Here is a 27,409-nt window from a genome sequence, read left to right as displayed (position 1 = left end):
GATATGAAATGCCACACGTGTGTCTACTACTGATGGAGGGAAATTTTGCATTTGGCAAAATTGGTTCCAAATGAATAAATGATAGAAACTATGCTCTTCCTATGAGAAAGTACTGAATGTCCAGCTCTGGGGAGAAACCAGAGATCCAGCAGGCCTGACACGCAATGTACCCTCTGGTACATAAGGCACAGAGTTACACCATATGTAGTTCTCGGTAAACCCTAGATTTCTTAAGGTCTTACTATTGAACAGAACTGTGGCCAAGGTCTTCTCTTGGCTGAACCATGCAGCTAATAGTCTAGAGACGCGGAAGTAAGAGCTATCATTGGGCAGCAAGACCCCCTTGGACCAAATCTGCAGCAGAAAGATCGGTACAGACACGATACAGACCCACAAATCACACACAGACACTTTATTAGTTTCCTCTACAAGAGACAATAACATCAGTCTTTTTAACAGAAATCTCAGGTCACTGGAGAGACCAAAGAGATGGAAGGAAGATGAAATATTTAAATTAATCAAAAGGCACTACGACCCCACCTAAAACCTACTACCATGGTGGTAGCGGGCTACAGAAGATTACTCTATGGCAAAAATAATCCCGTGTCAATGTCAGAGATTACGCAGCAGGAAGCGACTTTGCTTTCCAGAAGACTGGTACGGGGAACACTTGCGCCCGGAGGACATCTGGCCAGGGGAAGGGCAAGATGGCTGAAGGTCAAGCCAAATGGAAAGGAATGGCCACAAAGGAGAATCCAAGCGACACAATCCCCGAGCAGGGGATGAAGGATCAGGCTTTTTCCTCCCAAGAAGCAGTCATGGCCCTGTATGCTGCCTCCCCAACCAACCCTGGGCACCCCCACCCCCTCCAGAGAGTGGTCTTACAGGACTCAGCGGCCCAAGCTGGGGCTGCCTAGGGCTCTTGCTGTCATTTCACAGAGACTTTTTGAGAGCTTGTCACAGGCTGGGGATGGAGGGGGGAACTGGGGTGGCTGTTGCCAGGAGTTCTGAACCAAGGAAACCCTGAAGTATTCACATGCAAAGCAGTCTGTGCCTCCCCCTCCTCCCTGGGGCACATTCAAACACCCCTGCACAGCGCCCTCCAGAGCCTGAAATCTCGCTGCTTGGCTACAGGTAAAGCTACAAGGCTCGAAGCAGCGTCAAGCCAGAATGAGACAATGCAGGCGGGGGTTGGGGGGGGGTGGAAATCGCAGCAGTTCGTCTCAATCCGTCTTTCTCTACATTTAGGAGAAATGCTAATACACCCGATGAGGGGTTTAGAAAGCTTGGCTGGAGCAAGCTGGGCCTTCTGTGGAGTTTGTCATCAAATACCAAGGGAAAACAAGGGGGTGGGGTTCACTTTGTAAAAAGCCTCAGCAGTTACTCTATTATAAAGGGACGTGGCTGAACAGGTAGGAAACGGATTCCCCGTTGTGAGTTCTCCTGATGGCTTCTGCCAGGATCATGGAGATGTCGATCACCTATGGGAGCCGAGAGGAGCATCAGATTAGTGGCACACGGATGACCGACCCATTGGCCGACACTGGTGAGCAGCCTCACACGGGGCCTTCTCCTTCAGACCGCAGTACAGGACTGCGTCCCCTCGTGAGCCACCCCAGCTATATTCTGCATAGTATTTCTCCATATGAAGTTCAGAGACTCAAGGGATTCGTGTACACACTTTTAATGAAGCAAGACCTTGTTCCTTCAGCGCAACAGCTCTTAAAACTAATTACTTGGGGGAATTAAAGGAGTGGTCCCAGGACCACTTTTTTTTGTAGGTCTCAGATGGAGGCAAGGAATGCGCATTTTAACAAGAACCCTAGGTAATTAACTTAGGCTGTTACCACAGCAGGCTCTGAGACACTGAAGTTCTGAGGGGTATACCCCCCCCCTTCACAGGTTTCCCACTGTGTCTGCAGGGGCCAACAGCTAAGAGTGACACACGCACAGTGTAAAGCATGGACTTGCAAACTGGAGTGTGTATCACCATCACTGAGAGAGTCCTCTGACCTCCAGAGGTTCGCCTTGCAATCTGAACTTTTAAGCGTGATTTTTTTTTTCTTTGGGGTCACAGGTCCTCATGACAGACTCAGCCCTTAAGGGCAAAGGAGGACATCTTCAGAATCCAGACCCCCAACTCGCCACAGGCAACCGCCTCCTGAAAATACCTCAGAGACTTCTTTAGCAAGAGTCCCCTCCTCACCTGTATTTTGGAGCAATGCTTCATCTTATCCTCCTGAGGTATGGTATTGGTGACAACTACTGCTTCAAAGCATGCGTTGTTAATGCGAGAAATGGCCGGGCCAGAAAAGATTCCGTGAGTCAAAATTGCATAAACTCTGGTGGCTCCAGCTGAGAGAAGTCTAGAGGAAAAAGCAGAGTTGCTCTGGATTACTCTCACTTGTCTCACTTGTCACTAAAGGGCCTGAGTTAGGGGGGAGGGGATTTTATTAGTCAGCTTGGGTGCCTTAAAAAAACAGATCTTGCTCTCAGTTCTAGAGGTCAAGATCAAGGTGGTGACAAGGTAGCTGTCACCCTGAGGCCTCTTCTCTTGGGTTGCTGGCAGCTGCCTTCTCTCACTGTGTGCTCACACATGACCTCTGTGTGCACCTATGCATGGGGGAACCAGCGCTTGGGTGTCTCTTCTTACAAAGGCACTATTCCCATCATGAGGTTCCCCCGCCATGGCGTCATCTAAACCTAGTTACCTCTCCCAAGGGCCCCATCTCCAAATACCATCACTGGAAGCTTAGGACTTCCAGTGTATGAACTTTAGGGGGACATGATTCAGTTCATAGCAAAGAGAAATAACCGGACTAAGAACTTACCTGAACTGGTTCGGATTAACGAATTAAGACTGGAAAAGACTGCTAGGCTCAACAAAATCCATCGCCTTTTTATCCTGGGCACACAGCTGGACTACATTTCCCAGCCTCCCTTGCAAAGTTAGGAGTGGCCCTGTGACTTAATTCTAGCTATCAGAATGTGGGCAGATGCAATGTATACCACTGGCTGGGCTTAGAAGAATCTTCCATGGTGATTCTCCATGCTCTTGTTTTCTCTTTCTGGCTGGCCAAACTGGAAATGTCTTCCAAGGTAATCTTGGAAGCCGTATGTTAAAGATGCAGCACAAAACCGAAAAGAGGGATACTTACCTGCACCAGAGTAAGCCAGGAACAAGAAACTATCATGGTAATGAACAGACATTTCAGGGAGCTGATCTGTTACAGGCATTAGGGTCACCTTAATCATACAAGGACGATATGAGTTTTATCAATGTGTACTCCAGGATCCCAATCAGGAATTGCTCAGCCCACACTTTCTTAGCCCCTATTATATGCCAGGCCCTGGGCATGGCACAGATACCCCGAGGTTAAGAAAAAATTAGGAGAAACAAGGCTCTGCACAGTCGTGTGGATTATAAGCAATGGGGAGCCACTTAAGGTTTTCAAGGAGAGGAGTGATGGGTTCTAGCCTTAGTTTCAGATAGATTAGCTACCGGGGAGGCAATGAGAGAGATGGACTGGGGAGGTAAGAGACTGGTGGCTAGCAGCACAGTGAACAGAGTGAAGGCACAGCTTGGAACAGTGCAGGCAAGGGATACCTGGGTGGCTCAGTTGGTGAACTGTCTCCCTTCGGCTGAGGTCATGATCTCAGGGTCCTAGGATTGAGCCCCACATCAGGCTCCCTGCCCAGCAGGGAGTTCTGCTTCACCCTCTTTCTCTGCCTGCCACTCCCCCACTTGTGCTCTCTTTCTCTCAAATAAATAAATAAAATCTTAAAAAAAGAAAATCACAAGGAAAATACATTTATAGTACCGCACTGTATTTATAAAAACAAAATGCATAAATGGACTCACACAATTCAAATCTGTACGAAGGGCCAATTCCTATCTTTTCAGGCCCATACATATCTACTTAATTTGTTTTTAAAAACTACCAAACATCTAGTATTCAAGGGCACCTGGGTGGCTTAGTTGTTAAGCATCTGCCTTTAGTTCAGGTCATGATCCCAGCGTCCTGGGATCGAGCCCCACATTGGGCTCCCTGCTCAGCATGGAGCCTGCTTCTTCCTCTCCCACTCCCCTGCTTGTGCTCCTGCTCTCACTGTCTCTCTCTCTCTCTCTCTGTCAAATAAATAAAAATAAAATCTTTAAAACAAACAAACAAACAAAAAGTCGAGTATTCAGAGTGGTCAAAACATTTTGCAAATAAAGTGGTGACAGTCGCACGACACTGCCAATGTAACTAATGGCCCTGAATTGTACACCTAATGTTCAAAATGGCCAATTTTATGCTCTGTATGGTTTAGCATAATAAAGTCAGGAGATATGGGGGGGAAATATTCATCAACGTATACACACTGCAACTCAAGCCTTGGGTGATAAATCTCCCAAAGCTAGTTACCATCCCCCTCGACTCACTTCCATGAGAACCCGCTGACCACTGGCCCCACCTCTCCTCACTCACTTGTCAGCAGCATGGCAGATCGTGCCACAGGTGTCAGCCATGTCATCTACCAGGATGGCCACCCGGTCCTTCACGTCTCCCACCAGCACCATGCGGTCTACTTCGTTAGCCTTCTTCCGTTCTTTGTGAATCAGAGCGAAGTCCACGTTCAACCGGTCTGCAATGGAGGTCACTCTGCAAAACAGGGTGTTCGAAGTTAAACCTAAGGACGAAAGACAGGGACTAAATGATGGGCTTGTTTTCCGGTGGGGAGGTGCGGGGGGAGGGGGAAACACTCTTTGAAACCAAACTGTTCCCAGGGCTGGAAGAAAAGAGCTCTCACTGATTGACTTCTCAGAGGCCAAAGGCACAAAGTGGGTTTTATAGACTAAAGCCTCCATATGAGAGGCTGAGAGCAGTTTATGAGCGTATTAGTCAGACTTCGATTATAATTAATTCTGGTTTACAGTGAGCGGGGGATAGCCAGATGCCTCACCAGTCCCAGGAAGCAGTAGGATGCGAAGGCATGTTCATTTAATAGATTGGCAGCAGAAGGGGGAGAGAGAGAAGACGTCATTAACTAAGGCCGCGAGTGCAGATTGGCCCAATTTGACATGCGGATGTTGTGAGAAGTGAACCTGAACCTGGCAGGAGAGGAGTCAGAATGCCTGTGCTCTCACCACACTCCCCTCAGTGCTCCACCAACTGTCAATGTCAACTGTACCTGGACACCAAGCTTGGAAGTTCCTTTTAGGAGCGCTAGAAAGAAAGTTATACCAATTAACCAGGAAAACTGGACATCTGGCCACACAGCCTGAAGTATCTCCAAGTCAAAACGTCAGTCTCATTTTGCTATTACACAATAATACAAAACCGAACTAGAAGGTGGGACGGGAAGACCGATCTCTAATGACCAAGTCCCGTATAATAATTCACTCAACCAGAAACTGATTCAGCGTAAATGACAGCGAGCTGCTCAGTGTAAATGGCGTGCAGGCCCGTGGTCTGCTGTGCCATCCTCCCCGGGCATGAAGAAGCCTGTGCCTTGGGTCTTTTTTTTTTTTTTAAATGCAGCACTGATCCAACCAGAGCATTATGCCCGGTTTCTGCTGTGACTATGGTCACGTGACTGGTATTGTGCTGGATAGGGGAGAATGCATGACCCTGTCACAGAGAACACAGAAGATCTGAACCACAACCTAGATGGCAACTGTACCCTGACCTAGGGACCACACCCTGTGCTCTCCGTGACTACTGGGTGGGCAAGAGGAACACCAAGAATAACCCATCTGCTTGGAACATTTATTATCCAAGATAAATGCATGATCAAATTAGCTCAAGTGTCCCTGACCGTCCAAACTTGATGGCCAACAAAATCAATGACCGACAAAGCAGAAGGGCTGGAAAAGTCACTCCCTACACCCCTGAGGGGAGAAACTGTGCAAGTCAACAGCACACGGGGGATCTCCACCTACTCCGAAAACCCTGCCAAGGCAGAAGTGATAACAGCCACTCACTCTGAAAACACTCCACTGCTTTAAGAACATTATCAACACACACACAAAAGAGTCACCTACTGAAGGCAGTTTTCCTGTACACAACTTTGGAAAGAAAAGCTTGCCTGATTATTTATTTAAATCAAACATGACTATTTTCTAAGTCCCATGGCAAGATGGGAAAATACTGGCCAACAAGTTAAGACAAGTTTGACAACTACCAGTAGGGGGATGCTTCTTAGGCGCACCGCTTTTACAGATGGTTAACTAGCAATTACGTGGCACTCATGAAGCCATGCCTCTGGCTGAATAACGGAACCCAAGTTCTCAGTTTGGCGGTTCTGCTGAAGTTAGTGAAATAATAAGGTTGTTGAGAAACAGTCACTGAAAATTTGAGTGGCTTCAGAAGGATCTGAATTAGCTTTTCCTAATCATCTGTGTTTTGTAGCTTCTTCATTCTATTTCCACCAACAAGAAGAACACGTGTCATCCTTTTGAATGCATTACTAGTGAGTGATACACCAAGGAAATCAAGAGCTCTTAGTCTGCACCAGGGGAACTGTAAAGCCCCCAAACTGGTAATCCTTGGCAATCAGTTTGTTTAAAATGTTAAGGTCTTGTTTTTAAATAAAGTTACTCCACTTTATTTTCCTTCCTGCTTAATATCTTTGTGCCAGAATGAAAATGGTCTAACCACCGGCATCATCAGGCACGGAAAACGCCTACTTGTCTACTAATAGCACGTAGTTTGAAAGTGGGTGCCATTCATTACAAATCCCAATTTCCCACCATTCTGGATCGCTTCCCAGTGGTGTGGCTAGCTCTGCAGTGCCAAGCTGATTCATGGGTTTCAGTCAAGCCTACAACACGGTAACTACTTAAGGGCCCCCTTTGTGCTGCCCTGCCTTTCAGGCAGTGACTCAGGCCAGTAAAAGAGTGTTAGTAAAACTATGCCCAGCCTGTGCTCCAGCTCCAGCCACTCTGAAGTAGAGCTGACCCTTGAAAGACATGGGTTTGACCTGTGCAGGTCCACTTAAGAGCCGATTTCTATTGGTGCAGTGGAGTACTGAAGACGTATTTTCTCAGTAACATTTTCTTATCTCTTGCTTGCTTTCTTGTAATATACTATGTAATTCACATAAAATACAACAGGGTTAATCAGCTGTTTATGTTATTGGGAATGCTTCCAGTTAATAGTTGGCTGTCACGAGTTGAGTTTTGGGGTGGTCAAAAGTTCTATGTGGATTTTTGACCGCATGGGTGGGGAGGACGATACCCCGAACCCCCATGTCATTCAAGGGTCAACTGTACTTAAAAACTGTCACCTGCTAGAAAAGTATCACTTTCTGGGGCACCTGCGGGGCAGGTGGGGGGGGCAGTTAAGACCTGCCTTCGGCTCAGGTCATGATTCCAGGGTCCTGGGATTTAGCCCCTGGCCAGGCTCTCTGCTCAGCAGGGAGCCTGCTTCTCCCTCTCTCCCCCACCCATATGCTCTCTCTCGCTATCTCTCTCTCTCAGATAAATAAAATCTTTACAAAAAAGAAAGAAAAATACCACTTTCTGACACAACTGTCTGAACGAATTCCCCAGTACTTTGAGAATAATATGCATTCCAGCCATACCTCTTCGCTCCACCAGCATCAGGTGAGACAATAGTACAGTTCCTCCACTCAGAGATGTTCTCCCTTATCCACTTCAGGACAGCTGGCTCTGCATACAAATTGTCCACGGGGATATCAAAAAAGCCCTGTGGAAAGAAGCTGAGTCATGTTTGCTTTGTTTTTCTGCACTTCCATTTATAAATGACCAATACAAAGAGGTTAATAATAACCTGCCCAAAGAATATCTTCCTGTAATGTTCAGACTGGAAGGCATGCCTGGTGGAAGAGACTAAAAATGGCTTCCTCAAACCTGGGCGGCACAAGAGAGTCCAGCCAAGATGGGCAAGGCCTGCCCTCAGCTAACCCACAACTGAGGAAGGGGACATAAGGGAGCCCTTGGGAAGAATGGTCAAGTTCAGCCGATACCAGGACAGACCAGTCAACGTGCAGACTTGTGAGGTCATACTGCCTTATGCCACTAAATGCTGGGCTGGTTTGTTAGGGAGCAAGAGCTAACTGCTAAACCAGTTAGAGAAGCTAGTGGAATGTATTTATAATAATAAATGGTCACAAAGACTAACTCTAATACTAGCTGCTATTAATTAGTTGTGTTTCTCAACAAATCTGTTCCTCTTCTACGAAATGGGTAGAATCACCTTCCCCGGTACCTCACTGGATTGCCACAAGCCTCCAAGGAGGATCTGAAAGTCCCTTTAAATAGTACAAAACAGAAGGTAGTATTCCACTCCCCTTTCTCTGGGTTTATGCTAGGAAGTAGGTTCCGATAGCTGTGGCTCTCAATTTAATGATGACAGTAAGAGTTTCTATTTATTGAGCACCTGTCCTGGGCCACGTGTTCCACCATAAATTTCGCACTCACAGTAACAATGCAGTGTGTGTTCAGAGGAGTTAAAATAACCTGCCCAAGGTTACAAAGCCGCTGACTTTCAGAGCTAATATTCAAAACAGGTCTGAACCCAAACCCAATGCTCTTTCTCCAAATTCCAGCCGGCCTCCCCTATCCATCCACCGCAGAGACCAAGGTCAGGAAGTACACTGAAGGTGAGTGTGCTTGCGGCGGTGTCAGTGTACTGGTTAATCTGAGCGGCACTTGGGCAGGTTTTTGCTTCTCTGCGGTCTCCAGCATTATCAGCTCTCTCCTCCCCAACCCCCTTTCTACTGCCCACTATTTCGCTTCCAGATACCTGAATCTGAGAAGCATGCAGGTCCATGGTGATAATATGATCTGCGCCTGCTACGGACAGCATATTTGCCACCAGCTTGGCTGAGATTGGAGCCCGGCTCTAAACGGAGGCGGAGGAAAGAAGAACAAAAAAACCAAAAAAGCCTTTTTGAGAAACAATTCATTTGCTGGAGAAGTATCCCTTTAATGTGCATTTACTAGGTTCAAGGCACTGTGCTGCCAGGAAATTCATAGAAAGTGCCATGGCCACTGATTTCATGAGTAGATCACAGTCTAGCCTGAATAGTAAGCGGAGTATCACTTTTCCAAATCAGGATAGGCTTTCCGAAAAGAAAAATACCTTTCTACCTTTTGTTTTCTTAACTCAATGTGCATAGTTTCAGCCTATCGAGTGTTGCAATGCTCAATTATTTAAACCAGGCAGACTTAAGAAAAAAAACAGGCAAGTACACCTGCTGCACTATAAAAGAGCAAAGGCCTTGCGCTTTACTCTGTGGGAGGACTATACTCTCTCAGAATAAAAATATCTGGCCTTCTACCAGACATTGTATGCAAAATCTAAGCACCGATTATTACAACAGTCCTGCAAAGTTTTATGTGTATTACCTTGGCCTCTAATACAGCAGACAAATGAGGTGAGATGTGTATGTGTGTAATGAGACTAAGCATTCGTGTAACCGACTTCCAAGTTTGATGAAGAGGTCACAGCTAGAACCCCAAGAGGGTCCCAGAGGAGCTACTAGAGTTTAAAAAATAATTCTCCTCCACAGTAGCTGGTGCTTAGTCCTACTGACGTAATTAAAAAGTCACAGTGAGCTAACTGAAAGTCGCATATGAACAGGCGGAACAAATACAGACTACGAATGTGTGATTTATATAAACCAACCCCACGTCAATTGTTTCTGAACACTGGGTGATAGCTATGAGAATGTGATAAAAAAAAATAATACACCTTCTACATATGGGTCTGAGGATTAAGGAGTTTTTGTGACTTTGGGCAAGTGCTTCTTATGATTAAAAAAAAAAAAAGTTTTTTTTTTCTTAAAGGAGATTCTGCTCCCACCTTATCCTTTTTATCCTGTCGGGCATAAGGGAAGCATGGGATGACTGCAGTAACCCGGCTGGCTGAGGCAATCTTGCAGGCATTAATCATGATCAAAAGCTCCATTAGATTGTCATTGATTTCGCCACAACCACTCTGAACAATGTAGACATCCTCTCCACGTACGCTTTCTCCAATCTCCACACTACAACGAGAAAGGAAGGAAAGCAAAAACAAGGAAGATATTTTATTTAAAAAATTTTTTTAAAGATTTTATTTATTTATTCGAGAGCAAGAGAGTGAGAGAGAGAGAGCATGGCGGGGGAGGGTGAGAGGGAGAAGCTGACTCTCTGCATAGCGGGGAGCCTGATGTGGGACTTGATTCCAGACTCCAGCATCATGACCGGAGCCAAAGGCAGAGGCTTTACCACTGAGCCACCCAGGGGCCACAAAAAAACAAGAGATTTTAAAGCACTATAATACACTTCTGTGGACAACAAGGTCTAAAAAGTACACCTTCCCTACTACTGTGCTGTTCATGAGTTACAGCCCAGTGGGGGTCATGTGGACACGAGTCCCCTCACTTTGGGAGAGCCCCTGGAGGAGCCCCTGTACTGGAAACAGTCTACTGCCTCAGTTTACTCCAGTATGCCATACAAATAGCTACTTTTACATGTGACGTGGCAGGAAGACTGGTTAAAGCACTCACAAGTACTTGGAACGTAATTTCAGTGAGCTGCCTGTATCTCATTATACAGAGGAACAGGACATGTGAATGCAAATTTGATACAAAATCTGTGACTGTCACAATCCACCCAGAACAAAAGCAGAAGGATCACGTAAGGAGTGAGTCACTACTGTTCCATAATGATGCCTTCTATGGAAGCCAATACATCTACCACACTGGCACTTCACTCAACAAATAGTCCATGTTCATATGCCAGTCACTGTGCTAAGTGCCAGAGACACGTGGAGAACAAAACAGATGTGGCCCTTGCCTCCATTTTATGCTAACTATATTCTGTCCAATTAGTAAGTCTTGTTTAAAAAACATTCCACAGGAATTATGGAGTAGGGCTATACTTTACCATAAAAAGAAAGTTTTAACAGCCACGCTTGGATCCTTACCAAGAATAACTTAGGATTAAAAAATCATAACCTCCGTGACACCTCACAGCAACACCACTTCCCGAATTAAACCTGCAAGGGCGGCGGGGGTTATTTGCGGATATGTGTGTACAGTATGTAGTGTGTATCAATCAGGACTAGGCCAGAGAGCTGATGACTTCTAGCGATCAAGAGCAAAACTTCAACGGGAGGTAATTCCATTGCCAGAAGCAGCTGATACAGAAGATAATTATTTAATATTTATTCCTTTCCAATCCAAGCGATGGTTGATTTTAAAAAGAATGGGATTAGTTTATATTACAAAGCAAGAAAAATAAGCGCTAATGGTAAAAATCAAGCCAGAAATCAATGAGAACAGGGAGGCTGAGATTCCTGGTAGCCAGAACAAAGAGGAAAACACATTGGTCTGGAGTATCTGGAGATAAACCTTCAAGCACTGAATTCAAGAAGTATTTTATACTAGGGATCCTCACATTAAAAGTGCATTATTTTCTCAATAATCAATATCAATAAGGCACGTCTGGGTGACTCAGTCAGGTAAGTGTCTGCTTTTGGCTCAGGTCATGGCTCAGGGTCCTGGGATCAAGCCCCACCTGGGGCTCCCTGCTCAGCAGGGAGTCTGCTTCTCCCTCTCCCTCTTGCTCATGACTCCCTAGCTCAAATAAATAAATAACCTTTAAAAAAAGCAAAAAAAAATCAGTATCAATAATCTTAGTTCCTATACCGATAAAGTAGAAAATGGGCAAAATAAACCCAAAGTAAGCAGAAGAAAATAACCGTAGGAGCGAAGTCAGTGAAACTGAAAACAGGAAAACAATAGCGAGAAACCAATGAAACACAAAGCTGGCTCTTGGGGGAAGGGGAATTAAAAAACCGGTAAGCCTCGGGGCACCTGGCTGGCTCAGTGGCTCTTGATCTTGGAGTCGTGGATTTGAGTCCCATGTTGGGTATAGAAATTAGTTAAATAAACTTCAAAAAATTTTGAAAAAACAAAAAAAAAAAGATAAACCTCTAGCAAGACTAACCAGAAAACAGCTTCACTGGAGAGCTCTACCAAACATTTGAAGAATGAACACAAATTGTGCACCATCTTTTCCAGGACACAGATGAGGCAGGAATATTTCCAACGGATTTTACATTTTAAGAGGCCAGTATCAGCGAGATACCCAAGGCAGACAAAAGCAAGCTAAGGAAACTACACAGAGGGAGAAGTGTGGGTGTGGTTACAACAGGAAGGAGTCTTGCGGTGACAGGATGGTTTTGTATCTTGACTGCCTCAAGGGCAGTATCATGCCTCTCGCATTAACACTACAGTTTTGCCAAAAAACTATAGTTTGGAAGAACTCTGGTTGGGAGACTTGGGAAAACTGGGAAATGGGTACACAGGATTTCTCAGTATCATCTCCTATAATTACATGTGAATCTACGACTGCTGTGAAATTTGGTTTTAACAACAAAGGGCATTACGCCACTTTGTGTGGACTTAGGTGAACCATCACTGTGGTCCTCCATGAATGTCGAGGTCATAAAAGTGTGACTAGAAACAAGGCATTTCTGTATGAAGTCTTAAGAGTCTCGTCCAGTTGGATTATGTTCTGAGAAACTATGTTAATATGGTAAGGGAATCTGGAAAACTCAGTTTTTTGATTTGATAAATAGCTCTTCTCCAAATATCTTCTCCCTAGTTTACTATGCGGCAGTCACATGGTCTGTCTTCCTCTAAGTTCCCTGCATCCATCCCTCCTCACGTCAGTGCCCTGCACTTCATCCCACTACCTGGAATGGTCTTTCTGTGAGCAGCTCATTTATTTCTCAGGTCTTCAATCAAAGTGTCTCCTCTGACTATCTTAATTAAAAAAAAAAGTGACCTCCCTGAGGACCAAAAGATTAAAAGTGACTTAAAAAAAAAAATCAACCGGGTGCCTGGGTGGCTCAGTTGGTTAAGCCTCTGCCTTCAGCTCAGGTCATGATCCAAGGGTCCTGGGATTGCACCGAGCATTGTCTGGCTCCCTGCTCAGTGGGGAGTCTGTTTCTCCCTCCTTCCCACTGCTTGTGCTCTTACTTGCTCTCTCAAATGAATAAATAAAAAATCTTAAAAAATAAAATCAACCGATTGTGCTATATGAGCTTCATTTGCATGCCGATTCAAGAAAACAAGCCCCCCCCCATTTACAAAACAGGGAAATTTGGAACCCTAGTGCTGTTAATTTTTTTTAAAGGATTTTATTTATTTGGCAGAGAGAGGTCACAAGTAGGCAGAGAGGCAGGCAGAGAGAGAGGGGGAAGCAGGCTCCCTGCCGAGCAGAGAGCCTGATGCGGGGCTCAATCCCAGGACCCTGAGATTATGACCTGAGCCGAAGGCAGAGGCTTAACCCACTGAGCCACCCAGGCGCCCCTAGTGCTGTTAATTTTTTTAGGCAAGAAAATGGTATTGTGGTTACTGAAAAACATATGGGTGATAGGATAGAACATCCATGTTTGTTTCAAAATAATTGTGGGGAGGTGTGTGGAAGGGGAGATTGATAGATGAAACAAGATTAAAGCCAGTAATTGATAACTGCTGCTCTGGGTAGGTGATGTGTACACTGGAGGAGACCATTATACTATTCTGCTTCTGTTTGTTTGAAATGTTCCCTAACAAAGTGACCCTCCCCAATTACTACCTTCACAACCTACTACTTATCATGACTTGTTACTGCTTTATTTTTTACCCACTTGTTAATGGTCGTCTGTTCCCTTGGACTGCAAGCTCCGTGAAGGCAGGGACCAGATCTGTTGTGCTCTTCTGGACACAGTGAATTAGTAAGCACCCCCCAGGATTAGGCTGCCCCTTGAGAGCCACTCACTTGAGTCAGAATGCAAACCTTCTGCAGGTGCGCTACTGAGAAGATTCAGAAGCCTGGCTTCCATCATCCCTCACAAAGTAACTCACTTCACACTAGAGGCAAGTGGGTCCAACCTGTTTCTTTAGGATTTTGATAAATCTGCTCATACCCTTTCCACAGATAGATACCCAGCTGGCAGAGATTTTGTTTTGGGTAGAACCACAACCTGTTGGGGCCACCAGAGCGGGGAGAGTTACGAAGAATTTTATGGCAGGATCCTGCAATCTTGATACAAGAGGCAACCTAATGAACAATATGGCAATTTTGTGGACCCTGGTTTAGCTTAACCGACTGCTAGTTTTTTTTTTTTTTAAAGATCTTATTTATTTGAGAGAGACAGAAAGAGAGAACGAGTCGGCGGGAGGAGCAGAGGGAGAAGCAAGACTCCCCACTGAGCAGGGAGCCCCATGTGGGACTGGATCCCTGGACCCAAGATCATGACCTGAGCCGAAGGCAGACGCTTCACCGACTGACCAACCCAGATGCCCTATGAACTGCCATCTATTAATCACCAGGATCAGCCTTAAAAAGCAATAGACTCTGTCGGTAATGTTAACTATGCCAATGCCAAAACTGCTTTCTGAAGACACTCTTCAAAAATTCAAATGGACAAGGAGGAGAGAGCCAGGAAGGGCTTTCTGGGAGAGCAACTTCCACGTTTCCAAAGTGTAGGTCCTAGAATGGCACCGTTCAGTCTGGGAGGCACTGGACTTGTGTGGTTACCAAGCACTTGAAATGTGACTAGTGTGAGGAACTGAACTGAAATGTGCTAGAAGCATAAAATACACACTCTACTGTAAGGATGGTATAAATAAAAAGGAAAAACGTATCTCAATTTTAATGTCAATTAAGTGTTAAAACTACCCTATTTTGAGATATGCTGGGATAAATAAAAAAAGAGTATTAAAAAAATTACAAACCACAAGCAGACAAGGCTGAATAACACCTCCCGGAGGAGACCATGTGCTGGTCTCCTGTAACAGGCAGTGGTGTTTAAAGAGACTTCTCACATCTCCTTTACTCACACTGCCCACCCTGTGAGAAGTTCCAGGCTACAAGAGCTCCTTCTACATTTTATGGTGCACAATTCCGGGGTCTTGACCCGGTACTTCAAATATCTGAGCAACTTCAAAACTCAAAATTCTTATGGTGAGAGCCCCACACCACATCACCCCATTGACTAAGATCTTCATTTCCCAGGAGTAGAACCAAAGTCAGGCACAGTGATTTCCAATAAAGTCAATGGTAGTCTCTACAACTGATATGGGAGGCCTATGGCTCTTATTTCAGTCAAGAACACAGAATATCATCCGTGGTCCAGACATTCACTCAACCAGATCCAGGTTGTTTGATGAGAAGCTAGGGGAATAGCAGTTTAACAACTGGTCCAAGAGAGCATTAAGAGAAGGGCTAAGTCTCTATTTCAAAGGTTTCTTATTTTCAAGTAAGGCCAGAAAGCAATATCCGAAGACCATGATGCCGTCTCTCTTCAAAAATGCCTCAGTTACCGGGGTCAATATTAAAAATACCTAAAAGGAGCGCCTGGGTGGCTCAGTTCGTTAAGCCTCCGACGCTTGACTTCAGCTCTGGTCGCGGATCTTGGGGCTCTGGGATTGAACCCCGTGCTGGGCTCCATGCTAAGCAGGGAGTCTGCTCAAGATTCTCTCTCCCCCTACCACCTCTTCTCCCCCACCCCCACTGGCTCTCTAGGCACTCTCTCTCTCTCTCTGGAATAAGTAAATACATCTTTTTTAAAAATACCCACAAAATTGCTTACATTGTTCCTTGTGTTACTCAATATCGTTATTTAAGGATCCCATCCATAAAATTCCTAAAATTTTGTGCTTGGTGGTGTCTAAAGTATCTTATGAAAATAAAAACTACATGATCCACTGCATATGTCTTTATCCCTTTGGCTGCCAGGAAGCCAAGGGATACAGTTAAATTAACACTGAACTTCAGCAATCACTTTATGCCAAATTCTTGGCATGATTATGATAGTCCTTTGTTCTAGAAGGCTTCTAATGCATCTATTTAGTGAAACTTTTGTACGTGTGACACACGTGACATGTGACACATCATGAAACACGCTTCATATCATTTTTTGGAAGCAGATAAGGTATGAATTGTAAAATTAAATGATCACTGCCAACTTACACATCAGGACCATTTGCTGAATATAATACTTTGGTAGAGGTGATTCTTTTAGAAATTATATTCTAACATCAGAGGTTTGAAAAATAATTTTTATAAAAGCACCAGCTCACTACCCTGCACAATCGCTGGGAACATTTCTGTGTTATTGTATCACCCAGCTGTTCAGCCATTCAGCCATTTCCCAAAGCCAAATTCAGGACTAAAACTTACCCTCAAGCACAGACAGGTGTTATGACCAGGCATGTATCTAGTAACTTGGAAATTTTCTTTATTAAACAATATTCAAAATAAAGTGGTGCAGGGGCGCCTCGCTGGCTCAGTCGGTTGAGCTTCCCACTCTTTGTTTCGGCTCAAGTCATGATCTCATGGGTTGTGAGATGGAGCCCTGGGCTCCACACTCTGTGGGGAATCTGCTAGAAGAATTCTCTCCCTCTCCCCACTCATGCACTCTTGTGAGCCTGCTCTCAAAGAAATAAATAAATCAAAATGAAGTGGTGCAAGTAAAGTAGGACATTGCCTTATTTTACTGTGCATAACTGATCTCCCTAAATTAAGATCAATCCCTCCCTCCAGTAGTACTGTAGTGCACATTTTCATAAAGCCTAAAAAGCCTGCAACCTACACTCAGATTATACAGCTCGGTCAAGAAACAGTTCAAGGAATCCTCAAAAAAATCTTAGTATTTTTCTTATGGCTTCCTCTAAGTCAAAGAGATGATAAATTAGGCAGTGACTGATGATAGAACAGCTGTGCCTAAAACCTGTTTGCTCTTAATATACTCTATCAGGTGGAAAAACCTGGTTTAGCAATTTAAAGGGTAACACCCCATGTTCTCTCCCTCTAGCTAATGGCGTGTTTTCCAAGTGGCTTTGGGCCAATCGTTCTCCCAATCTCCTAGTGTGTCCAGACTGGCTATGTCCATCCAATGAGAAAACTAGCTTTTCCTTTACTTTTCCTTTAGCATCAGGCATAAATGCATCCAACTAGTACGGAAGGCTACACAGAAGGAAATCAACTGAAATCTAGAAAGCAAGTAGTAGTCTTAAGAAAATCTCAAGAATTCAGGGGCACCTGGGTGGCTCAGTGGGTTAGGGCCTCTGCCTTCGGCTCAGGTCATGATCCCAGGGTCCTGGGATCGAGCCCCACATCGGGCTCTCTGCTCCGAGGAGAGCCTGCTTTCTCCTCTCTGCCTGCTTGTGATCTCTGTTTGTTAAAATAAATAAAATCTTAAAAAAAAAGAAAATCTCAAGAATTCAGATGGAGACACTGGCATGTGCAAAATGCAAGGGATTAACTAACCAGGGGATATGGTTCTTAGGAAAATCCTAGGCAACCGAAGTTAGTCTTCCCCCTCTCAGCCTATCCAAAGTAACGAAATAAACCAAAGGTCCTTATCACTATTGAAGAGAGTAAAAAACAAACAAACAAACAAACAAAACTTTGGAATATACTAAAATTTTAAAAGCCAGATGAGATAATTTATCAGCAAAAATTTAAACAGTAGGGGCTCCTGGGTGGCTCAGTGGGTTAAGCCTCTGCCTTCGGCTCAGGTCATGATCCCAGGGTCCTGGGATTGAGCCCCACATAGGGCTCTCTGCTCGGTGGGGAGCCTGCTTCCCCCTCCCCCTCTGCCTGCCTCTCTGCCTACTTGTGATCTCTCTCTCTCTCTCTGTCAAATAAATAAATAAAAATCTTAAAAAAAAATTTAAACAGTAATACCTAGAGTTGGGCAAATTACTTAACCTCTGAATCTTAGTTCTTTCATTCATAAAATGGGGATAGTAACTTCTCAGCAGGGTTGAGGGGATTAAAATGGATAAAGCCTGGGTGCCTGGGTGGCTCAATGGGTTAAGCCTCTGCCTTCAGCTGAGGTCATGATCTCAGGGTCCTAGGATCAACTCCCGCATCCGGCTCTCTGCTCAGTGAGGAGCCTGCTTCCCCCCTCTCACTCTGCCTACTTGAGATCTCTCTCTCTCGGTCAAATAAATTAGTAAAATCTTAAAAAAAAAAAAAAAAGAAATGGACAAAGATTTATGTTCAAAGGTTTTCATATAAAAGCATTAATAAAAAATGGGAAATAACTACTAGCAGGGACTTGGTTATCTAAAATAATGATAAAACCATAAGACAAGACTCTACAGCTATTTTAAACCATGTGGACTAAATATTAAGGGGATAAATTATTCAAAAAATACTGCTACATGATGAAAGTTAGAACACCTCAAATTTTTTTTAGAGATTTCATTATTTATTTGAGAGAGAGAATGAGTGAGAAGGAAAGAAAATCTGAAGCAGACTCCACACTGACCACAAAGCCCAGTGCAGGGCTTGATCATGCAACCGTGAGATCATGACCTTAGCTGAAAACCAAGAGTCAGATGGTTAAATGACTGAGCTACCCAGGTGCCCCAAATATCTTACATTTTTGAAAAAGTACTTAAACACACACAAACATCTGGAAGGTCATATATGAAAATGTGAACAGGTGATCGTGGGTGCTAGGATTATTTGGGATGTATTTTTTCCCCTTGTCCTCTTCTGTATTTTCCACATTTTCTGCATATAATCACTTCCACTTCTTATCAACATTCACCGTGCATTTATTGTGTGGGACAGTGTTTTCCTTTACTCCTATCTCATTTAATCTTCACAATAATTCCATGGATAGATATTACTTTACAGATGACATTACTGGGGCAAAGAAAAGCAAAGATTTCAAATGCCGGTTCTCTGATTCCAGAGCATGAACTTCTAATCGCTCCTATCTACCTGTGTGTGTGTGAGACACCCACCTACATGTATGTATGTATGTATGCATGTTTCCTATATAACTGGATAGCAATGGATGATCTTGACTCGAGAAAAGCCACTCTGCTCAAAAGAGCACCAACCCCTGAGATTCTGCCAAATTGTACAGATAGCAAAACTGGCTCATTTGAGGCTGGGCTCTGCAGTTTCCCTCTCTGATGACCCAGAGTACCCACTGAGCTGCTCTGTCCATGTCCTTTAGAGCCCAGGAGTCATGCAGAAGAGCCAAAGGTGGGGGGGCATGAAGAGGGGGAAGCTCCAGAGGTAACATAGTCCATTATGTTCAATGAAGATTTTAGACCATCTAAGGAACCAAAAAGCTAATGATTAAGCCTGAAACAGGGAAACCAAACCAGTCAGCAATTTTCCATGCTGGGCTTAATCTTAGCCAGGATTTTCAAGCATGCTATTGTTCAGCTGTTTAAAAATGAAACCAGCCTGATCGCCGAAGTAGATTGGGATTGCTGATGAATTCAGATGAGTCAGAACACTAAACTGTTCTCACCCTCCCTGTCTCCCAGTACAGCTTCAGGTTCTAGGATATTGCATTAGGTAGAGGGTGAAGGGTTAACACAAAGAAAAATAAAGTCTTTGTATTTTTCCTAGAAGGGTAGGAAAAGAATTTAACAACCAGAGTTAAGGGGGCCAGAAAAACCCCTCTAAATGAAAATCATTCTTGGCCCCTACCTATACTGCCACTGGCAAAGTCTGATCCTGTAATGTCTTCTTATTATGGTGTCATAATGGTGTGGTCACAGCCAAAGACAGCAGCTTGGCCAGCCTCTTCTGACTAAGCTATTGCCTGGTTACAGACTGTGTCAGTGTTTGCACTATCATCTGCATCACAACCAGCGGCACAGTAAGTATCCAGAAGGAAGCTGTCCACTACACATGAATGCTTTTATCAGCAGGTCTAGGAAGGATAAGGGAGTTACATTAGGGTAGTAAGTTTAAAGAAAGCAAAAAGGAAAGGCATCTAGGAATAAATGTTGCAAGCAACCTTAACTAATTTAACTGATCCTTGGGTTTGGAGTAAACTTTCCCTTAACAGATGACTGCGCACCGTGAGGCTGTGGGCACTGTCCTGATTTGATCAACAGGGCAAAGAAACACAAAGTATGAATATCAGAACCAGAAGATTCTACATTCTGGTGGAAGGATCAGGTAATTAAGTTTATCTCTAAGATGGCCCCCAAGGTGCAGGAGGAAGTTGAAAGTGGGGGGAGGGAGCAAGTTTAATTAGCAAGGCAATGAAAAAAATTCAAGCTGCAATGCACTATGCAATTCCGGTCTTCCACTCCATTATCTCTCCTCCATTATCTTAACACTCAGGGATAATAAAACTGTTTCCTAAATTCTCTACGGGGGCCAAGGGAAGTGGACAAGTTCAGGATAGAGTCTGCTAACTGAAAAATAGGTTTCTGTATGTACCATCTGTACCAGTAGCTGCACTGGGGAAGGTCAAGGATTCCAGAACTAAGGTTCCCTACCTAACATTTTCTGGATGGCTCAAGCTGAGATGCTGGCAATCAGGATGCAGAGTTGATGCACCACTTTAACTGAGCAGCTAGATTTAACTTCAACAGAACTCCGCTTCTCAAGATGTGATGCTAAAGATGTGAAAAGCCAACGCCTGCCAATCCAGCGGAAGTCCTTAGTAATAATTTTGGCGCCCTCGGTACATAATGTCAATTTCCCTCAGTACAAAACCCGACCGACACCATTTCGAATTGAAAAGCTGCTTCGTAGACTCTAAGAGAAGCACCGGGAGGGCTCAGTACGCAGTAAGGTTCTCCCAAGAAAGCTGGTCCAAGAGTTAAAGTGAACCCAGTCCTGTCTGGATGGCTCAACAACGAAGCGACAAAGCCACGTGTCCCCTTGGCTGAGGCTAAGCGTCTTTCCCTTTCCGTCGCTCTAGGCAGCGGCTGTCCCCACCTTGGGTCCTCCAGCCCTTGCCTTCAAACCCAGCAGCTTTGCCTCACGCTCCATCTTGACTCCACCCCACCGCACGGTGAGAATGAACGTGACCCTCCCGCGAGAGGTAACATAACGGAAACAACCCGCGGGGCACGCTTGCCACGGAGCTGCCCCTTCCCCTACCCCAGCCCCCAACCCGGGTCGCACAGAACTCCCGCGGCGGCCCCATTCCCCCTACCCTCTGTCCCCCCAGCGTCAACCCCGCCGCCCCGGCAGGTGAGGCCGGTCGGGGTCCCAACTTCGCCCTTACCAGGTCTCTTGATTACTGAATTTCTTAGTCACCACCTTGCCTAGTTCCAGGCCCAGGCGGTCAGCAATTTTCTGGGATAAGTCCTGGTGGGAGCTGCCGCTGAAGATTTTAATATTCGGCATCTTGGCTCACTACCCTAGGCACTCTCCGCTCAGCGATCACTGCTGCTGCCGAGACGGGACCCGAAGTCGGCCAAGAGACTCAGTGCTAACCGCTTCGCGTTGCTACTCCGCCATCTTACATTCCCGCCCGGCGCGCGGCTCTAAATTGCCAAGCGCCGGGGAGGCGGGGTCAGCGGGGAGGTCCCCACCCCGCCGCCCCGATTAGCTGAGCGGGAGCGAGGGGCGGGTTTCTCGCAGCAGCTCTGCCTGCCTCCAGTTGGCTGGAGGCCATGAAAAGGGCGAGGCTAAGGCACGGCCCCGCCCCCTGCAGCTAGGCTGTAGGGGAGCGCTGGCTCCCGAGCGCTAAACTGAACCATGCTTGATTGGGGGGTGGAGGGATGTTGGTGACGCGTCGTGCCAGCTCTTGCTCGCAAGCGGGAATTCAGGCACGCTTATTTATCCCCTTTGGCAGCAGAGAGTAAGTCTGGCTCTGGTTTGCAGTTCCGTTTAAGAAAATCTGTTGATCGGGATGGCAGCCAGTTTGTCAGAATGAAGGGGAGATTTCTGAGCAGAAGTTTGCCTGTTTCTGAACGTGATTTTTATCTCTTTATAAGGGCGGGGGTGATATAAAACACGTCGCCAGCACCGAGAGACACCCGTGGCACAGGTGCATCCAACGGGCGTGTTTGCCCTTTGCAACTATGCTGTTTTGCCTTTGCCTGGGAGACAAGTCTCAAGGTTTGGAAAGTGGCTGAACGCACGTCACCTCCATCATCCAGAGCCATGGCTAGAGAAAGTTGTGTTTTGTTTTGGGCGATGGGACCAAGTGTGTTCAAACAAGTGAAGGGGTGTGGATTTTCCAAAATACCCTGGCGATAAAGGTCTAATTTAGCTAACCCTTGGAAAGGAGAGAAAATATATGTATATATGTATGGGACTTGAAATAAGGAGCCCGGAAGGAATCAGAAAACCTAGTTTTTGGTCTTCTGCCTCATGTGAGCCTCAGCGTCATATCTGCATGTTGCTAATGTGGACTTTTACACCATATTTTATTATTTTTATAATGATACATGTGCTAATGGAATCAAAGAGAGCCTTCATCCTTACACCACATTTTCATTCAGCATATTCAAAGCACAGGTTAGAAGAGAAAAATCATACAATTTTAGAATCATACAATTTTAGTCATGAGCACCATAACTACAAGCTGTAAAAATAGAAGGGACTTCAGAAATCATCTAGTCTCCTAGCTTTATCTTACATATGGTGAAACTAAGTCCCAGAGATGGGAAGGGATTTGTCCAAGTGGCAAAGGCAGAAAATACTCAAAGCAGCATCCTGTGTTTCTCTCATTGCCATGTTCAGCAGTGTCCATGGAGGACCTCTCCTTCTGACCTCTTGTTATACTTTTATGAGTGCGGAAATTTAATGTAGGCCCAGGTGTCGAGGGGTACTTGGAGAAGGCAGCAGATAATAAGGCAGAATGTTAGTAGTGTTCCATCATAGCTGATTCCTCAAATATTTACTGAGTGCTTTATTGCATACAAGGAAGTGTGGGAGTGCCTGGGTGGCTCAGTTAGTTAAGCGTCCGACTCTTGGTTTTGCCTCAGGTCATGATCTCGTGGGCCCTGGGATCCAGCCCCCAGTTGGACTCTGCATTAAGCAGGGAGTCTGCTTAAAGATTCTCTCCCTCTGGCCCTCCCCCCACTCACTCTCTGTCTCTCAAAAATAAATAAATAAATCTTTTTAAAAAAGGCAGCATGCTAGGCAGAAAGTATTTGCACCCAAGGGATTCATTCATTCAAAAAACATTTATTGAATACTTTTAATTACCTGTTCCGGGCACTGAGAATATGATAGTAAACAGTTCAAAACCCCTGCTCTCATGCGGTTATGTTCTCAAACAAGAAATGTGTAAATAAAGACGATATATAATATGTCAAATGGTGGTAAGTACTGTAGAGGAAAATGAGGCAAGGAAGCGGGATAATGTGCCAGGATGGTAGTAGGGGAGAGGGAGTTTTAAGTGGGGTAGTCAGAGAAAGCCAACCTGGGAAGGAACATTTGAACAAAGACCTAAAGGAGATAAAGGAAGGAGCCATGTTCCTATGTGGGACAAGCAGAGGGAACAGCAGGTGCGAGAACCCCAAGGCAGGAGAGTGTCTAACTTGTTTGCAGAATGGTACAATGGTCGGTGTGTCTGGTGTGGAGTGAGTGTTGGGGCAGTGGGGGTGGAGCATACCTGTAAGAGAAAATAAGGAAAATAAGGTCAGTGAGGTAAGAGGAATTGGTGGGAGGCTGCAGACCATGGACCTTGTAAGACATTGTGGGCCATTTGAAGGATTTCTGCTTTTACCCAGTCAAGTGGGTTTTGTTGTTGTTCTTGTTGTTTTAAGCAAAGCATGACATGATCTGACTTCACCTTTAAAAGGATCATCTCAACGGCGCCTGGGCAGCTGGGTTGTTTAAGTGTCTGCCTTCGGCTCAGGTCACGATGTCAGGGTCTTGGGATCGAGCCCCTAGCGGGCTCCTTGCTCAGCGGGAAGCCTGCTTCTCCCTCTCCCTCTGCCCCTCCCCCCTGCTCATGCTCTCTCCCATCTCAAATAAATAAATAAAAAGTATTAAAAAAAAGATCATCTCAGCTGAGAATAGAGTGTAGGGGTCATAACAGAAAGCAGGGAGACCAATAAGGTGTTGGCTTCTCAGTAGAGAAAATGAGACACTTATAAGCCATAGAATGATTTAATACATTAGTATAGACGAGCCCCTCAAACACAGCAGCTCAAGTAAGACGGATGATTTCTCTCTGACATCACATGCTGGCCAGCCTAGGCCAGTGGGACAGTTCTGCTCCATGCAAGGACATGAGTGCCTCCACAATTCTAGCTCATGGGAAGGAAGAAAGAGGTCCAGCAAAGGGCCCTCCTCGGAAGCGAGTCAGGTAGAATTTGTTCATCTCACTTTCCGTCATATCCCTTTGGCAAGAGCTCTGTCACATGGCAAGAGCTTAGTTGCAAGTCACACCTAGCCGCAAGCAAAACTAGGAAACACCTTGGGAGGTGGCCCTGTGCCCAGGCAGGAATGGAAACTTGATTTTGGGGGTATAACTAGACATCAGCCACAAGATCCAAACAAAGCGATATGCAGACTCAGTGGTAAGAGGTGTCACCTCTGAGCTGCACATCCTGGGAGGTATTTTTGGAGGTCGAAGTACATGAGTTAGGCTGAAGAATGAGTAGGGTTTGACCAGGCAATGACTGGGAGGAGGTGGGTCTCCCTGGGCTTGAAGCAAAGGTAGTAGAGGGGTTTTTAAGAGGGAGTAGAGAAGGGTTTTAAGGAAAGAGAAGTAGTCTACTTTGGCTGGAGTAGCAGGTACTAACTATGTTGAGAAGTTATTCTGCAAGTGATGGGAAGTCATTGTTCTGGAGAAAGGGAAGGACATAATCATAATTGTGCTTTGGGCAAATTTATCTGTAGAGGATGGATAATAGAGATTGGAGGCAGGTGACCCAGGTTGGAAAGGTAAGTTAGTCATGTCCCCAACTGGGCCACTAGTTAGAGGGTTTAACAAGAGGGTCGGGAAGAATGCGATTTGTGAGTCTCAATGTTTTGGAGGTCACGGCCGCCTTCGAGAATTCTGTGAACACTGTGGATCATCTATCTCTCCAGATAACTGATCTTGGGACCGTGGACTGGGAGAATTTTGTAAACACCCTCTTCCTTGGAAGGGCTCCCTCCCTCTCAAGAGGTTTTCTCATTTTAATGATGAGGAATTAGTGGGAAGGAATGTGAGGAATTAGATGAGGAATAGTGGGAAGAATGGCCTGCAGGGACAAGGGTTCTTTCCCTAAGAGGAAACCACCCTTAAAAGGATTTTACACCCCTTTGGAAGGAGCCCTCCACTCTTTCCCGGGTGATAGGTAGATGACAAAAGCCTGATTCGCTGACGGGTGCATGGAGGATTAGTTGAATTAAAACAGCCCGCCAACAAGCCCAAAAAATCCCGTAGACTCAGAAACTCCTGTAGCAACCCTCTCGGGTCCCCTCCCTCTTCCAGAACTTTATACCATCGCTCAGTAAACTTTGCTTTGCTGCCCACCACCCTTCATCTGGTCTACCTCTACATTCTTGGAAGCTGCATGACCAAGAACCATGGGCACCCACCGAGGGGAAAGAAATCCTGCAACCATTTCTGTCTTCTCTGTTCTGTTTCTTTTCCCCTGTAGGCTAGCATGACCTGTCCTCATGGTTCATATTGTTCGGTGATGGCAGGTGGGCATCTTGCATGTAAGCACAGCTGAGGGCTTTCAGAGGCCGCAGCAAAGTGCATCACATCTGGAGAGAGTTCCCCATGTGCTGTCACCTCCCTGAGCTCACCAGCTGTCAGCAGCTGGCCCTTCCGTTGGGTCCTGAACTCCTCGTCTCATGTTCTGTGTCTTCAGGCAGCATGCAAGCTCTTCGAGGGCAGAGACCATGTTCTCCCATAGCCCCTAGCATGGACCCCTGGAGTGGGGGAGATAGGTGAGGAGGTGAGTATTTGGGGCTTTTTCTAAAAGATTCCATGTAGGAGTCCTTTGAAAGAGCAAAGGACATATACGTAAATCATGGCTTTTATGAACAAAGTCTATCTTAAAACTAGTCCCATTCCAGAAGCTTTATCTCACAAAGCCAAGTTTGCTGTTTTGCCTTAAGTAGGATCTGGCTGGACCCTTCAGATGCATTCTCTCCTAGGGTTCTCATAAGTTGGTTTCCTGTGATTGTGGGCTTGATTGTACAAGGTCCATGTCCCAGGAATCTAGAATCATCTAGAGATTTAAGAGATGGGAGACTTCAGCACCCCCTGGGCAGATTAGCACTGGATAAAAAAAAAAAAACCCGCAGGGACAAGTGGGGTCTGTGGTTTGCTCTGGTGTTTGACTTTTATGAGCTTTGGAGTCCTCCCAGTTTAATGACTGATTTGGGGAGTGTTTGGGTGATGCTGGAAGTATTTGCCTTTGTTTTAAAAATGCTTGAATCAAAGAACGTCGAAAAATGTGCTTTTTAAAAGCTAATAGGCCCTCCAGTTCAACCTACTCATTTTACTTAGCGAGAAACCTGATACCCAGCAAGAGAAAGTGAATGCCCAAGGTCACACAGCTAGTTCTTGGAAGAGCTTTGAGTATAACAAAAGTCTCCTGGCTCCTGGTGTATGGCTCCTGCTTGCAGCTCTGTTACAGAGCCAAGTGAGCACCGAGAATTGAGCATCGAGCATCATGGGCTTGGGGCCGCAGAACCTGCAATTCAAATCAGGTTTTTTTTAAAGATTTTATTTATTTATTTGTCAGAGAGAGAGAGGAGCGAGAGCAAACACAGGCAGACAGAGTGGCAGGCAGAGGCAGAGGGAGAAGCAGGCTCCCTGCCGAGCAAGGAGCCTGATGTGGGACTCGATCCCAGGACGCTGGGATCATGACCTGAGCCGAAGGCAGCCGCTTAACCAACTGAGCCACCCAGGTGTCCCCAAATCAGTTTTTCTTTCTAATGCTTGGGGCAGGGGGCGGGGGACTGTCCACCTTCTACTTGGTTCTTTTGAATTTCTTTTCAGGTCCCTGGGGGGCATTGTACGAATATCCCTGCCATGCCAAGTTAGGAAAGGGACAAGTCTGTCCTTGCTCACACTTTTCCTACTGATTCCTCTGTCAAGGCCAAGAGTCCTGCCATTGTCATCAAACACTGTTTTGCCTATAAGTGATACTAGGAAGCAGGAATGACAGCTACTCCCAAGAAACTGCAAACCTGCTTGGCCATCCTGCAGATTTAGCCTCAAATGTAGATGAGGCAGGGAGAAGCAGATGGGCTCCTGAGTTTACAAGTGGGCAAGCTGAAGTACCAAGTGATTAGGGTTCTAGAAAAGTCAAAGAGAACGTGTTATCTCAGTGGCTTGGCCACTCCCCATGGTCAAAATCCCATAATGAGAGAAGGGATTTCCAACAGCCATGTTACCAACCAAGGCCACGCAGCATGCCTACCAATTAAAAGAGCAGATTCACCGCATCCCTATTGGATATGACGATATCTAACATTGCAGGAAGCCCTTAAGGCACAACACAAATTGCTTTATTTGTTAACCAGATGGCTTAAAACCGAACATATGATCATAATACCAGTTTCTGCTGGGGGAGAGGAAGAAGAAGAAGAGGTCTTTTAGAAGGGAGGCGAGGCCTAGTGGGTGGTCAGCATGTAGATCAATGAGAAGCCAGAGGAACATGTGAGGACCCAGGATGTCCTGATGAGAAAGGGGTAGGGAGGGCCACCAGGGGGTGGGAAACAAGA

The 27,409-nt window shown here is 45.5% G+C and overlaps 1 protein-coding gene across 2 annotated transcripts; it reads right to left on the bottom strand.

The window, feature by feature from the left end:
- Nucleotides 1-397: 397 nt before the first annotated feature.
- Nucleotides 398-21,253, bottom strand: PRPS1 (phosphoribosyl pyrophosphate synthetase 1). Of its 2 annotated transcripts, XM_080831293.1 has the most exons (7): nucleotides 21,000-21,253; nucleotides 9,816-9,999; nucleotides 8,754-8,852; nucleotides 7,570-7,694; nucleotides 4,473-4,646; nucleotides 2,207-2,366; nucleotides 398-1,481 (listed from the first exon to the last, which is right to left on the bottom strand). In XM_080831293.1, exons 1-7 carry the CDS (start codon nucleotides 21,119-21,121, stop codon nucleotides 1,389-1,391), a joined length of 957 nt encoding a protein of 318 aa, XP_080687419.1. In that variant the 5' UTR covers nucleotides 21,122-21,253; the 3' UTR covers nucleotides 398-1,388. The 2 variants fall into 2 exon arrangements, with proteins under 2 accessions (XP_080687419.1, XP_080687420.1); XM_080831294.1 differs by lacking the exon at nucleotides 8,754-8,852 and having other exon boundaries at nucleotides 21,000-21,246.
- Between the last annotated feature and the right edge of the window lie 6,156 nt (nucleotides 21,254-27,409).

The sequence above is a fragment of the Martes martes genome (genome assembly GCF_963455335.1).
Source record: "Martes martes genome assembly, chromosome: X".
Lineage (NCBI taxonomy): Eukaryota > Metazoa > Chordata > Mammalia > Carnivora > Mustelidae > Martes > Martes martes.
The sequence above is the reverse complement of the archived record's forward strand: the minus strand, read 5'-3'. Positions and strand labels throughout refer to the sequence as shown.

Excerpts from the sequence above, each read along its gene's own strand:
- PRPS1 (XM_080831293.1), bottom strand. The coding sequence starts at position 21,121 with ATGCCGAATATTAAAATCTTCAGCGGCAGCTCCCACCAGGACTTATCC. Across the intron at positions 4,647-7,569 it reads GATGCTGGTGGAGCGAAGAG|AGTGACCTCCATTGCAGACC; the intron begins GTATGGCTGGAA and ends CCTGTTTTGCAG. Across the intron at positions 1,482-2,206 it reads AGCATTGCTCCAAAATACAG|GTGATCGACATCTCCATGAT; the intron begins GTGAGGAGGGGA and ends CGGCTCCCATAG.